The sequence below is a fragment of the Cebus imitator genome, unplaced genomic scaffold (assembly GCF_001604975.1).
Source record: "Cebus imitator isolate Cc_AM_T3 unplaced genomic scaffold, Cebus_imitator-1.0 Scaffold90, whole genome shotgun sequence".
Classification (NCBI taxonomy): domain Eukaryota; kingdom Metazoa; phylum Chordata; class Mammalia; order Primates; family Cebidae; genus Cebus; species Cebus imitator.
Genome location: NW_016107405.1, coordinates 5,757,278 through 5,771,918, shown reverse-complemented (window position 1 = coordinate 5,771,918; position 14,641 = coordinate 5,757,278). Strand labels below are relative to the sequence as shown.

The window sequence follows — 14,641 nt, the reverse complement described above, 5'->3', positions numbered from 1 at the left end:
CAGTGGAAGAGCAGAAGTCAAATATTTGTTTAACTGAATGCATGTTCCTGGTGAGGAATAAAATGACAATCTAATTCCCTACATGGAGCACAGTACAGCTATCACCCTGAGATGTCTACTTACCAGATCACCAACTACTTAGGTCTGCCTATATTATTTAAAAATATCTTAAAAGAAAAATCACTGTCTCATTGGGGAATGCTGATGCAACAACAATAATAATATTTAGTTCTCTGTGCATTGGGGTGAATTGAAGAAAATATTTTTGCTATTAACATTTAGAATTTATTTTTACTCTTTTTTCTTTTGCCTTTGGTTAATAACATCCACTTAGGGGAATTAAGAATGAAATTTCTTGAAGTGTAGTTTTTATCAATTGCCTAGAAATGAAAATGTTCAGTGCCCATTTGGTCCAGAAGGAACAACACAAAGCAAGTCAATCCCAAATTAATGGTGTCTGTATCTCGCAGGCAGGAGGAGAGTATCCTCAGCAAGGCAGACAAGTTTACTGAGGATCACGTAGAAACTTGATACCCCAGGGCATAATTTATGACTTAAAGAAAAAGTTGTTGTCAAATGTCTCAGAAACTCTCTAGAGAGGTCAACCAGGACCCCCATGCTGATATTTCTTAATCTACATCAAAATCACCATCCTAAAAGGTACCTACATTGATTTACAGAAGTGAATATAAGAGATATCTGAGCATATGACTCATAGGATCATAAATATCTGATGGATATGTTTATGTATCTCCTCCAAACTTCTATGTAAATAAAGGTAATGTCTGAATAAACTGAAGAGAGTAGACAAAGGGCATTACTGGAGAATTCTGACCAATGAAAGAGAATTAAACAAGAAGCAGCTCTGAGAACTTAAGTCAGTTCACTAAGCAATTGAATTTATTTAGCATAAAAAGTTAAAAAGCCTTGCCAATAGAATATTGCCATTTGCTGTTTTTTTTATATATTTTTCTTTTTATATTGTGGTTCTTTAAATAAAAAGTTTCTAGCATTATTGAGAAGAACAGGAAATGATAACTGTAAGGGTTAACAAAGTATCAAACAATGTATTGTTTTCTGCTACAGAAGTTATCTCCATCAAAAGGATGGGACATTTAGCTCCCATTTATGGCAGACTTACAAGAACCATGTCCTGGGACAGGCTCATTCCGTATGTTACCTCTTTCAATGTTCATGTCAACCTCATAAGGTAAATCCTATTATGTACATGAGGAAACAGAAGCTTCGAGAAGTTAAGTGACTTGTCCAAGGTCACTTAGCTAGGAGATAGTAGGAGCTGGAATTTAAACACAGGAGTGTTTGTCTCTAAACTTGTGCTTGTTACTGCAGCAAAATGGCTTGAGTCCTTTGTGGACCATTTTTCCTTCTTGTTTAAAGCTCAGGAAAGATTAAAGGTTGGGCAGCAGCAGGCTGATGGGTGCATAAAGAGCCTATGAGCGCTCAGCAGCATATTCTTTATTTGAACTGTTATCCATCTCTCTGGCCACAGGCTCAGTTCCTGGAGAGGTTAGCTTCCTCTTCCTACACAGGCCAAGTTGAAGGGTTTCATTTGGGCTATAGCCTCTTTATAGCTTTCAAGGAGACTTACACATCCAATGAAAGCACACAAATCAAAATGGAATAATGGCATTATCATGGAGGACTGTGGGAGGATGGTGGGGAAAGCTAAAGATTTTATGGCATCCACACACACACAGAGTTAGTTATGAAAGGCAATGCTTTAGTAATGCCTTTCATAAAGATGCAAGAGTAATACAGTTGCAAAGATGCTGTAGTAATGCAGTTCTGGCCTGGAAGGTATGTCTACACACAGGAACCAGCCTCTGATCCTCCCTGTTTTATGAAATGGGGAAATGCTACCTTTCTTCTCAAAGCTACTCTACCCCTAGGCTTTCCCATCTCAGTGTATGGTACCTTCATTTCCTCAATCCAGAAACTTGGGAGTCATTCATAACTTATCTTTCTCCCTGAACTTCTCAAATAAAATTAATCATCAGTACTCTCTGAAGCACGGCACTCCTAACTGATTTCTTCCCTTCCACTCTTGTATCTCTTCCCATCCATTCTCATTCAGCAATCAGTGCAATTCACTGTAATAGAAATTAGATCATTTCATTGACCTTTTAACAAACCTTCAAAGGCTTTCCACTACACTCAGGGCTTTAAGATGGCCTACATGACCCGACATGATTTGGCCCCTCTACTTCTCTGGCTCACTTACTGCCCTTCTCCATTCTCTTCCCTTTCTTACTGCCACCACACTGGCTTTCTTTCACGTCTTCAGCTTCTTCATACACTGGATTCCCCTTGCCTAGGAATCTCATTCCCTACCTTCTTCCCATGATCAACTGCCTTTAGGTTTCAAGTTAAATATCACTTCCTCAGAAGTATCTTTCCCGATCCTCAATACCAACTAAGGTCTCCCAACATACGGTCTCATAACACTCATACTCTGCTTTCATAGCTTACAGTGAGTATTGATTATATGTGCATCTGTGAGCATTTGTTTTTAACTTCCATCTCTCCAATAGACCATAACTGCTGTGTACCCTGCCCTTAGCATAAGCTATGTTCATAATATATGCTCAATAAATGCTGCCTGAGTTAATAAATGGACTGATGTGAAAATAGGAAGTAAAATACAAAAACATCAAACTCAGAGTTCAGCACATGTTATTTTTCTTTCTTTTGAAAGAATAGCTATTACAACCTACTGTTTTGTTTTGGCTCAGAAAAAAATATATATATATACACATAGATATATATATGTATATATACACACAGATATATGTATATAGATACATGTATAGATATACATGGATATATCTATCTAGATGTGTAGATATGTGTGTATATATATATATATACTCAGCCGTACATATATATATCTAATACACACACCATGTATAATTCTATTAAAATGTGTCCTGTTTATTAGTATCACAGACTTTAAAGAAATAATACTAATAACCCATTAAAATTTTGATTGTTCTTTATAATTGCTTAGGAAATGGTATGCCTAACTTTTACTCATGATACTATAGTCCAATAGTTTATATAAAATATCTCTCAAACATATGTTGATATATATTAATTTAGCTAAAATAGATAAATATTCAACATTATGAAGAAAGAAAACTATTGGTTGAAACTACACATCCCAAAGTTTTAAGTGTGATGAATTTGATACCATTCAGAAATTCCATGGGTTTTTTGTCTATGGTTTACAGTCTGGCATTAAGTACTGAAGTAAGTGCTCTAATTGAAAAAAATTTAACTGCACGAACAGGTTCAGTAAGAATTCAATTTCATACAATTAGACATTTCATTCCTGCATTACAAATAGTATCTGGCACTGTATTGTTTCCAGGGGTGCCAGTGGGTGTTTTAGTTCTGTTTTCTAAACTGTTTGAACTTTCCACAAACTCATCTCTAAATTTGAAAGGTCCTTGGAGGTCACTTAAGTCCTTTTCTCTGGTTTACAAATGAAACATTCAAGGCCCTGAGAAGTTAAGTGGTTTGGCCAACGTGGTACACTTGGACTGATGGTGCAGCAAAAAATATACCTGAAACTGTCAATCACACAATGGCCCTTTATCTCTCTTTAAAGAAACTTCTCCAATAGGAAAGTTAGGATGTGCAAATATCTGATATTTATTTAATGTCATATACGTCATAAAGAGCACTTCTTGAGACTCGGAGAGTAAGAGCACCATTACTCACTCTGTGACAAACCTCTTTTCTACAGTTGACTCCTCAACTCAACTTGGTGGCAACAGGTGAGCCTATATGGAGTTCTCAGAGTTATCTGCATGTATTTCACTGCAACTGGCATTATGCTTTAGCATTGGATGGCAAACAAAAAACAATAAAGCAGTTTGGCTTGTGTGGTGCCTGGATTTAATATGAATTACATAAGTGGAAAGTGTGACTGTTTTTCTTTAAGGACACAGTGCTGTTTTGGTTTTGGCTCAGAAGGGAAATATATATATATATATATAAAATATGTATATTGTGTATAATATACACAATATTGTGTGTATATTATATATATTATTGTATATGTTTTGTATATATTATACTATATATGCAATATAGTATACTATTTTTTTTTCCATTTTCCAAATTTTATTCCAAAAAAAGGGGATGTGTGTGGAAGATTAAGATGTCCATGGAAAGTAACCCTCATTGTTACAATAAAGTACTCAACTGAACAGAAATGACAATGACTCAATTCAGTATGTAATGTCCTATTTTCCCACTGTACCAGTTATTGTATATACAGTATAGTATAAATACAATATATAATATATATAACACATACAATACATATTGTATATTATATACAATATATACACAATATATATTGTTTATATATGCTATATAAAATATACACTATATATTATATATGTTTACACGGTATATATAAACATATACAATATGTTTATATATACTATATATATACTATATGTTTATATATGCTATATAAACATAAACATATATTGTTTATATATACTATATATTGTTTATATATAGTATATAAACATATACTATTGTTTATATATAGTATATAAACATATACTATTGTTTATATATAGTATATAAACATATACTATTGTTTATATATACTATATAATTATATTGTTTGTATAGAATATATAATATACTATATTATAGAACTATACTTGGAGTGTGTGTGTATATACTATATATTATATATAGCATATATACAATAAATAGTATATATACTACATACAGTATGTATGTACAATATATATTATTACCTATATATAACATACATATATGTGTATATGTAACATACATATATGTATATATAACATATAACACACTATATATACAATGTATATACTATATACAGTATGTTACAGATATGACATATATAAATTTTGTTATAGATGTAACATGTTATATATAACATACTATATAGTATAAGTATTGTGTATATAGTGTGTTATATATGTTATATATACATATATGTATGTTACATATGTATGTTATATATACACATATATGTATGTTATATATATATAGTTACATAGTTATATATATAGGTATATGTAGTAATATATAGTAGGTATATATGTAGTTATATATAGCAGGTAGGTAAATAGAGTGTATTTTATATATACATACACATCCACACACACACTCCATGTATAGTTCTATCAAAATGTGGCCAAAATGCTTATAAATATCCCAGTGGTTTGGGTCTCCCTTTTTGACAATGTCTGTAATTTTTTTTTATAAATTGAATCTGTATAATAAAAACTGTTCAGTGTGAACAAATTAAGATCCTAAGTTTATGTCAGAGAATTTTCTTTTTAATTAGCTGGTGGTATGGTTTGGATCTGTGTCTCTTCCCAAATCTCATGTTAAATTGTAATCCCCAGTGTTGGAGCTGGGGCCTGGTGGGAGGTGACTGGCTCACGGGGCTGGATTTCTCATGAATGGTTTAGCACCATCCTCTTGGTGCTATCCTCATGACACTGTTGAGTTCTCATGAGATCTGCTCATTCCAAAGTGTGTGGCTCCTCCTCCCTCACTCCCTCTTGCTCCTGCTTCATCATGTAACATGAATGCTCCCCATTTGCCTTCTGCCATGATTGAAAACTTCCTGAGGCCTCCTCAGAAGTAGATGCTACTAAGCTTCCTGTATAGCCTGAAGAATTGTGAGCCAATTACATTTATTTTCTTTATAAATTACCCAGTTTCCAGCATTTTCTTATAGCAATGAAAGGATGGACTAACACAGCTGGGCATAGTGGTGTGGGCCTATAATCTACCTACACAAGAGACTGAGGTGGGAGGATCACTGGAGCCCAGGAATTCAAGGAAACACACTCAAGATTAGGTGACAGTGCAAGAATCTGTCTCCAAAAAAGTGTGGCTTTGTTTTAAAAAAATATCTATTAGCTACAACAAAGTAGCTATAAGTAGTTGAATAAAATATTCTACAGTCAAAACTATCTAAGGTTTATAACAAATACAGAATAATTTTATAATATTAACATACATATATTTGCATGCAAATGATTGTAGGTAACCCAAATTATTGTTTCCTCTAAAATTACTTCATGCTTTACAAACTTTTTATACTACAACTTTTTAGTACATACTTTTTCAGAGATAGCATAAAAGAAAATACTTTCCTGATCTGACCAAATAATCAAAAATTTCACATTTTTAGTCTCAGAAATAATAAAATTGCATTGTACCTACTTCCATACCAATTATTTTTCTCTCCTCCTTTGAACTCAGACTCCACCCCTACTGTCCTTATTTTAGCCCAAACTCCACATCATAGCTGGAGAGTTTCCCAGCTCATATCCCTGCTTCTCCTGCCACCTACTCCATGCCACCAGCAGCAGCAGGGTCCTCCACTACCCTTTCACCAGCCTCTTCCTGGAGCCATCTTGGTACTTGTCAAGTATTAACCTATTTCTCCTAATCCTCCCTAACATGTGGCCTCCTCTGACCTTTTGCCCCTCAACCCTTTCTAGTTCACATCTTAGTACTTGTCCATAATCTGTCCTCCTGCCTGGCATCCTGGAACACCCTCTCCACATCCTCATGCCCCTAACCTTTCTAAAATCTACAACATTTATGACCCTTTATGAAACACCTTAATTATCACTTTCCTTGTGAAACTATCTATATTCTTTTGTTCATTTCTATGGTATATACTTCCAATAAAATACAAAGATGGAGACATGATTTCTGCTCAAGGAACTATAAATAATAGTAACCACCACAACACAGCCTATTGTACTTACTATGTGCCAGGGAAGGGTACTAAGTATTAACTCATTTAATCCTCACAAAAACACAATGCATTCATTACTACCATTATACTCATTTTACAGACAAGAAAAACTGAGGCACAGAAAAATTAAATAACTTGCCTAAGATTACACAGACTAAGATTCAGATACTGATAGAACCACAATCTCTTGTTAAAGAGATCAAGCATTTAGTGAATCAGCATAAAACAATGTAAATTGAACTCTTACCAAGCAAGCTACTGTATTATGCACTCTATAGGAGGGAGAAAAATTAATAAGAAAAAAAAATCTATGTTTTATCTAGCATTTCTATTACATTCTTTTATCTGGTCTGCTTTAATCATTGATGATTTTTTGTGTTTAAACTTTGCTTTCTTAACTAGGATACCTGCAAAGTATTTACAGTGCTAAACAGAAATTAAACAAATACGTTGATTACTCTAAGATAAGATATATTAGAAGTGCTGGGTTTATAAACAAGGTTCTAAATCTCATGTGGAACTGGAATGTGGGAGTAGAATGTTGGAATTAGTAAAAAACCCCAAATTTGCAAAATTTACATGTTGCTTTGAAAAGTCTACTTTGTGAATCATATAACGGAGGGACGCAAGGGAAAAGATGAGAAAGGCACTGCAGGGAGAGTAGAAAAAAAGGAGGGGTCACTGATGTGGGGGAGTAGCAACAACAGGGCTTGGGAGCTGGCCCTTCGTAATTACCCACGTCACACTCCCTAACTAGCCTATACCTTGACCCATGACTATATTTAATCACCTATATTTAATTTATCATTTTGGCTAAATCCTTTCTTCCTTTGGTCTCTGACTTATGACAATGAGTGCAATTTTGAACTTTTCATTTGAAGCTCATAGGCTGGATTGGGACCTCACAGTGACAGATCAAGGAAAAGTGCTATCTATACCATTTATGTAATCACAGAAGTTATCATACTTATAATGTTAACCATAGAGGAGTTTAATAATTAATTATTAAGTTGTTAATTATTATAAAATGAGTGAGAAATGCTCTACTGCTGAATCATCATTCAGATCTACAAATACATGTTTTGGTCTCATTTGCTATCTCCCAGAGCAAAAGATGCCCCAACTTTGTGGTGGGAGTCATGTGTGGACATAGATTCTCTTCAGATCATAAAAGCTCATTGCAAGAATAGGCCTAGTCATTTCCTTAGAATAGTGTGTCACCTTTCAAACTTGTAACTGAAGCTTTAGAAATACATTTTAAATTTTTTTTCCTGTTTGTTTATGAATTAAGTCTTTAACACATTTCAAGGCAAATAAATCATTTTAGATCTTGTTATTCAAAGTGCCTAAGCCAATGGGGCTCTGGTGATAAGCCCCATTGTCTCTTCTTCATGACCTCACAGCTCACAGGTAACATAGAGCAAATTAAAGGAGGCTCCACCTTGAAATTTACACAATAGTCTTCCAAGGGAAGGAAGAGAAGAAAATTAATAAAATAAGGGAGGGAAGAACATTAATAAAATAAATGCTCTTTACATTAGTAAAATAAATATTCTTAAAATAAATAAAGAAGGAAAGAACATTAATAAAATAAAATAAAAACACCTGTAAGGACCTGCCAAAACTGACATGTTGTGATTTCACAGCTGATGTCTCAGGATCACTATGAGAAAGTGAGGGGAAATTTCATGTTCAAAGTTCCTGTTTCACGTGTCTGAAAACAAATGTCCCATTGATACAGAGATCTCTAATATCTCAGGGCAGAGATCTTCATAACTATGCCCTTGCAAGGTTTGGGAGTTGGAAAGAAGAAAAAAATAGAAAAGCAAACAAACATAATTCTTTCTGGATTTTTAAATTCCTTATTCCTTCTTTTTTTTTTTTTCTTTTTAAACTTTAAACTTTAGGAAAGGACAACATTACTTAATTTGAACTTTCAAAGAAAAGTTAGGGAAAGAAAAGCATCTCTCGGTTTAGACAGCAAAAATATATGAGGAGTTTGCCCTCTTTTGCTCTTTCTTGGGCATTCACATAATGCTCAAAAGTTGTCACAATGAAGAAATAGTATATCATGTTTACAGACATCTTTGTGATACTGAGAGACAGCCCTAGAAACCAGCGTCATAAACACATATACGAGAAGCATCTATATCAGGATCGTCCGGCACTTCTGAAGGAATCTCTGAACATATTTTTTTGTTTGGCTTATATAATGCTAGAAACCATAGAAGAGTGAAAATGAGAAAAAAAAAAAAAAGAAGACAACCTTGGAAGACTCACTTTGGCAGAAAGGCAAGATAAAGAATTTTCATATCTCTGGCCTACTCTGTTTTCTTCCATGTCTTGCGTATGTATGAGCATGCAATAAAACACAACCTCTCTACTGCATAGTCGATAAACTAAAGGATTCTCAGTGAAACTGAAATTAATTTTTAGACCTTGGCTTATTCTAATAGGCAGATTTGTGTGAATAAGAACAACAAAAAACAAAAAATTTACTCTTTTTCATTAAAAATGGGACCAGAAGACTTAGGTTGAACTGAATAACAACACTTCTCTGTCAACCAGTTCTATTTCACTTTTCAACATTTTTATTTTGCCTAATGCTATCACCTCGGGATACTTGTATTTCCAGTGTTTCTTTATCTTTCGATCATCTGACAATCCCTTTTTTTTCCTGAGGAAACAATACTGTTTTCAAAACTCCAACCAGGATAAAGCTTCTGGCAAAATGACAAAGAGTAGACAAAATAAATTAAAAGCACCAGTTGAGCAGCTGCAATATTTAGTGCCTCACTAGTTGAAAGGAGCAAATGTTCCACAAAGGTAATCTATTAGGAAATACAAGCTTTTTTCTCAGTCTAGATTTATAGTCAGTCTACCTGGAGATGCTCCTGGCATTTTAATTTTGTGTAAAAAGTAGAGTGGTGTTAAAAAGAACTATGGTAGTGGAATGGATTCAGTGCCTATTAGTACAAAGGGAGAAAAATGATCATCAAGAGTGAATATATTCAGAAAGACTAGAGAAAATACCAGCAAAAATACAGTAGATGCCTTCAAGATTTGGTCCCAGTGAAGACATTTCTTGGTTTCCATTTAGATCATTTTAAACTGGAATTGTTGCTATTTCTCTCACATACAAAAAGTGCTCTTACACAATAACACATTCTAATTAGTAGAATGATACTAAGCCAGTGAGGCTAGAGATCCTTTGTGACCCGAACTGAAAAGTGACATTAAAAAAAAAAAAAAAGCTACAGACTAATCTGACATGGTTCATCCCATCCAAAGAACAAAAAATAATCATTACACTTTCTGTTTTCAATTCAACTACCTCGTGATTCCAAGTGTTTGTTATTTCAGGAGCATCTTTCAAGTCTTGCAAAGCATTTCTAAACCTGGTGGTTGCTAAATTGGAGGTCAGACCACTGAAGCAGGAACAAAAAGAGCTGTTAAAAACAAAAGCCCAAGGCTCCCACTGTAGATTAGGTCTTCTGAAAAATACCATCAAAGCCATGAACATTTCAATAAGCAGAATTTGAGAATTCCAAACTTTTAGAGACATTTTTTCTGCCTATGAGAAAGCTGCACTGGAGAAAAAAGACAGCAATGCATAACAAATAGATTTTGAAGAGATATGTGAATTTCTGGAGCACAAGTGTCAAATAATGGTTAAAAATGTAATTTAGCTGCTTTTTTTCTGACTAAGTCCTTTTGCTCACCTGTGGTATCACTCCAAAGGCCTTCCTCCACTGTTGCAAAGTTATTGAATCCCAAGACACACCATCAATCTGGATTTCTCCTTCAGTGTTCAGTAGTCTCAAAAAAGCTAATAGCAAAGTACTCTTCCCTGATCCAGTTCTTCCCAAGAGGCCCACCTATAAGGTAAAAGTGATGGGATTACTCCTGTGACATACAGATACCATGCAATAAACATAATTCAGTATTGTACTTTAATAAGAACTATTGGAATAGTTTCTCCTGTCACCAGTGGATGATTTTCATGTTTTCATTCAAACCTTTTTGGCACACTGTCAACCCTGACCAATGTTGATATATGGAGAACAACCACCTTGGAACAGAATAAAGAAACTGGCCATAAGGAATTGAACCCCTGATGCAGCCTTCCTTTATCGCTGATATTTACTAATGATAAAAAGACTGAAAATGCTCATTTTGCATAAAGGAAAAGCAAAGAGTGTCTTCATGCACATCATCTCTAAACATAGGCTTAAGCTGGAAGCAAAGATCTGCAGTTTGATCTAGTACCCAAAGTGGACACAACTTAAAAATTACTTAATCTGAAATAGATTTAATATTTACATATTGACCCTAATAAATTACTTAGGTCAAGTTCAAGCCTGGCAATAAACAATATGTTCAGGCAGCAGTATATTCACAGAGAAGGCAGGTTGGGCAAAGGCCTTGCCACTCCTCAGTGAATGAGCACTTTGGACAGTTGTCAAATCACATTCTGACATTCAATCAGATTGGTGAGAAGGGAATTTCAGGAAGCAAAAAGTATATCAAGGAAAACAAAGAAAATTATTCGTGTTGCCTAAAGACCATAAGAACATAGCATGGACGTGAGAGCACCATGCACTACATGAGGAGATCAAGTGCTAGAGGTGACCCACAGAGAGCCCCAACGCTGTTCTGATGTCAGCTCAGATAGCAGAACTTGAGGAAGGTTCCTTGAGCGAGGTAGAACACACTTGTGGTCATTAACTGACCACTGAATAAACTGACATTAGGAGCACTGAATAAATGTTTGTTTCCTTCCCCTTACATCAGCTCTGTTTTTTTTTTTTTTTTTTTTGACCTTTCTCTAGTATAACTGAGCAATTGTCTTTTACTAGAATGCTTTTCAATCTGTAGTGAAGGACAGTTTTGTCTTCTTTTTAAATTTCTAATTCACTACATATCAATACTTTAAAATATATAAAAATGAATTTCTAAATATTCATTCTCAATTTCTATACTATGTCACCATAGACAAGTAAGTTTCTAAACCAGAACCAGTGAATGGATCACAGTAAATGTACATAACAACCCTTAATAAGAATTACTTATTGAACACTATTTGCAACCTGGTAATAAACTAGGTCTTTGGGATGAGCTGATAAGCAATAATGACACAGTTGATCTCCTATTCATCATAAGAACCCTACAATGAGACTTTCACAAATGTTTATTTTCAGACAACTGAGAAAACTAGATCAATCAAATGTTATGTACAATACTCTGTTGAGTTTCTTCATAGTATTAATCACAATCAGTACTTATTTTATTTTTTCTTGATTATTGCTTGTGTTTGTACCAAAAACATAAGTTTAACAAGGACAGGGGACTCTATCTTGTTTTGCATTTAATTCTTAGCACCTGGCTTACCCAAAGTGCCCCATAAATATTTATTCAAATTGACTAAGGGACAGCCAGATGGAAAAATGGATGGATTTGTGAGCAGATGAATGAACTCATGTAATTTAACTGATCTAACAAATAATGGATATAATCAATTTTGTTCCATTGCCAGAACAACTCCTAATTTTAAAATATTATGGAATTTAAAAGCACATTTTCATTTATGAATCGGCTAATGTTGCACAAACACATTTATCATGAGTCATGAATTTTCAAACACAATAGTAAAATTTTGTATAAGCAACCTGAATATGTCCAGTGCAGGTAAGGTACAGGGGAAAGTGATTTGCTATAAGGTCATGTTGAGAATTTTGGTAAGACGTGCTTGAGATCTAAATCCTTGTTATCATTAGTCAGGTTTCCAGTGAGGATTAGATAAATGACCATGTTTCCTTTTCTTCAGAAGCAAATACTGAAATTTTTAGAGAACTTAGTTTTTAGGTTGGGATAAGACTGGATGAAGAAGCAATTTGTAAATCTTTGGTTTCACTTTAAAGGTTTTAGCTATTACTGTGGTTTCCTTATGTCATTAAACTGCTGGTAATGCATGATGTCTGACACATTTTTCAAAAGCAAGGAATCATTGATTTGTACCCAACAATGTCTTCTTGTTTATATAATTGACACATAATAATTAGTTTCCGGGTCTTGTTTTTCCAGGCTTCTCAGTGATCTGTTGAAGAAGGCTAGAGAACTTCCCACAAATAAGCTTTTAAGATAGTGTTTTCTAGTAACTTCAATGCACCTCCTTCCTGAGAATGTCAGATCAAGATAAATCAAAATAATATGTGGAAAGTTAAATAGTGTTGAATTTGGTGCTAGTTGTAATTGCATTGTACCATGAATAGAACGGACTCAGTACATTCCTTTTAGGGTATCTTACTTGCCATTTTAATACTACAACAGATGGAAAACACTTGTAATTATTTTTCATTACCTTGTGGTCTCCAGAAATCAAGATGACAAAGTCAACTGAAATTTAGATCCATAAGGTGATTATAATTGAATCTTTTATGTGTTCATATATCTCTATTAATTATTAATAAAATATAGTATTGAGAATATGCTGCTCATACACTCACTCAATGATTCAACTACTTTACACCAATTTTTATCAAGATAGAAAATGGGATATGTGTTTAACAAAGCTAACAGGTATTTAGGTGTTTGTGCTGATATGATCTGAACCCTTGATAGTCTTATGAATTATTTCAGGCATTTCTGTATTTTGAAGAGACTATAAATGGAGAAAGCAGCTAAGTTCATCCAAAAGTATAGATCTTGAAGTACTATTAAAGATCTATTTAATCAGAGGACTGTCCAGTACTGTGATATATACAAATACACCATCTGAAGAATTTTAATAAGTCCAGATTTATCATGAAGTATCTGACTCCAAATTAAGATCCCAGCCAGCATGTTAAGAGGAAAAAGAAAAGACAAAAAAGGATGAGGTACTCTAATTGGAGAAGGTAATCTGGCTATTACAATTTAGATAAAAAGCTTTTAAGAAAAACTATTTGAGATTAAAAAGAAAAATAGATTTTAAAAATAACAGTTGTAAAAAAGCTGCTACATTTCTCATGCACTAACAATAACAACTTGTAAAGTATAGGTTCTTTAAATTAAAAGCCTCAGTTAAGAGCAAATAAAGTAATAGCCAATCTTTTCCATAAGGTAACTGCTATGGACAAAGTGTTTTCACATGAAGATTGAATAATATTTCCGCACAGAGTATTTATTCTTTTCATCTATTCACCATAATCAACAACACAGAACTCAATTAAAAATTAAATGAGATGCCCACTTAAGTCCTAAATTTCAACTGCTTTTTATCACCGCCAAGAAGAGTAGCCCAAAGCTGAGCTGGCAGTGTTTTTGGATATCCAAAAATATTACTAGTATACTAAATTTGAGTCAACTTCTTAATTCAGTACATAAGGAATATGTTTGGAGCATCTTGTGATACTTTGCAAGATATTATTATAAGTTCTGAAAGCAAGGTAGTAGGAATTATATTCTTCAGAGACTGCTCAGCATAACTTTTTTCTTTTGAGACAGAGTTTTGCTCTTATCACCCAGGCTGGAGTGCAGTGGCGTGAGCTCAGCTCACTGTAACCTCCGCCTCCCAGGTTCAAGCAATTCTCATGCCTCAGCCTCCCTAGTAGCTGGGATTATAGACGCCCATCACCATGCCCAGCTAATTTTTGCATTTTTAGCAGAGACAGCGTTTCACCATGTTAGCCAGGCTGGTCTCAAACCCCTGACCTCAAGTGATCCACCTGCCTTGGCCTCCCAGAGTGCTGGGATTACAGCGTGAGCCAAATAACATTTTAAGAATCAATTCCTAGGAAGCATATGACCTGGAAGTAGATAGAAGCTATGCTTTCATTTATTTAAAATATATTAAGA

At 34.2% G+C, this 14,641-nt stretch overlaps 1 protein-coding gene across 2 annotated transcripts in view; it reads right to left on the bottom strand.

Annotated features, from left to right (window-relative positions):
- The window catches only part of CFTR (CF transmembrane conductance regulator), a 181,946-nt gene that overhangs the window by 16,690 nt on the left and 150,615 nt on the right, over positions 1-14,641 (bottom strand). For both annotated transcript variants that reach the window (XM_017535077.1, XM_037740808.1), the window contains exon 23: positions 10,528-10,683. In XM_017535077.1, the coding sequence (XP_017390566.1) occupies positions 10,528-10,683 (156 nt within the window). The remainder of the gene's footprint in view (positions 1-10,527; positions 10,684-14,641) is intronic.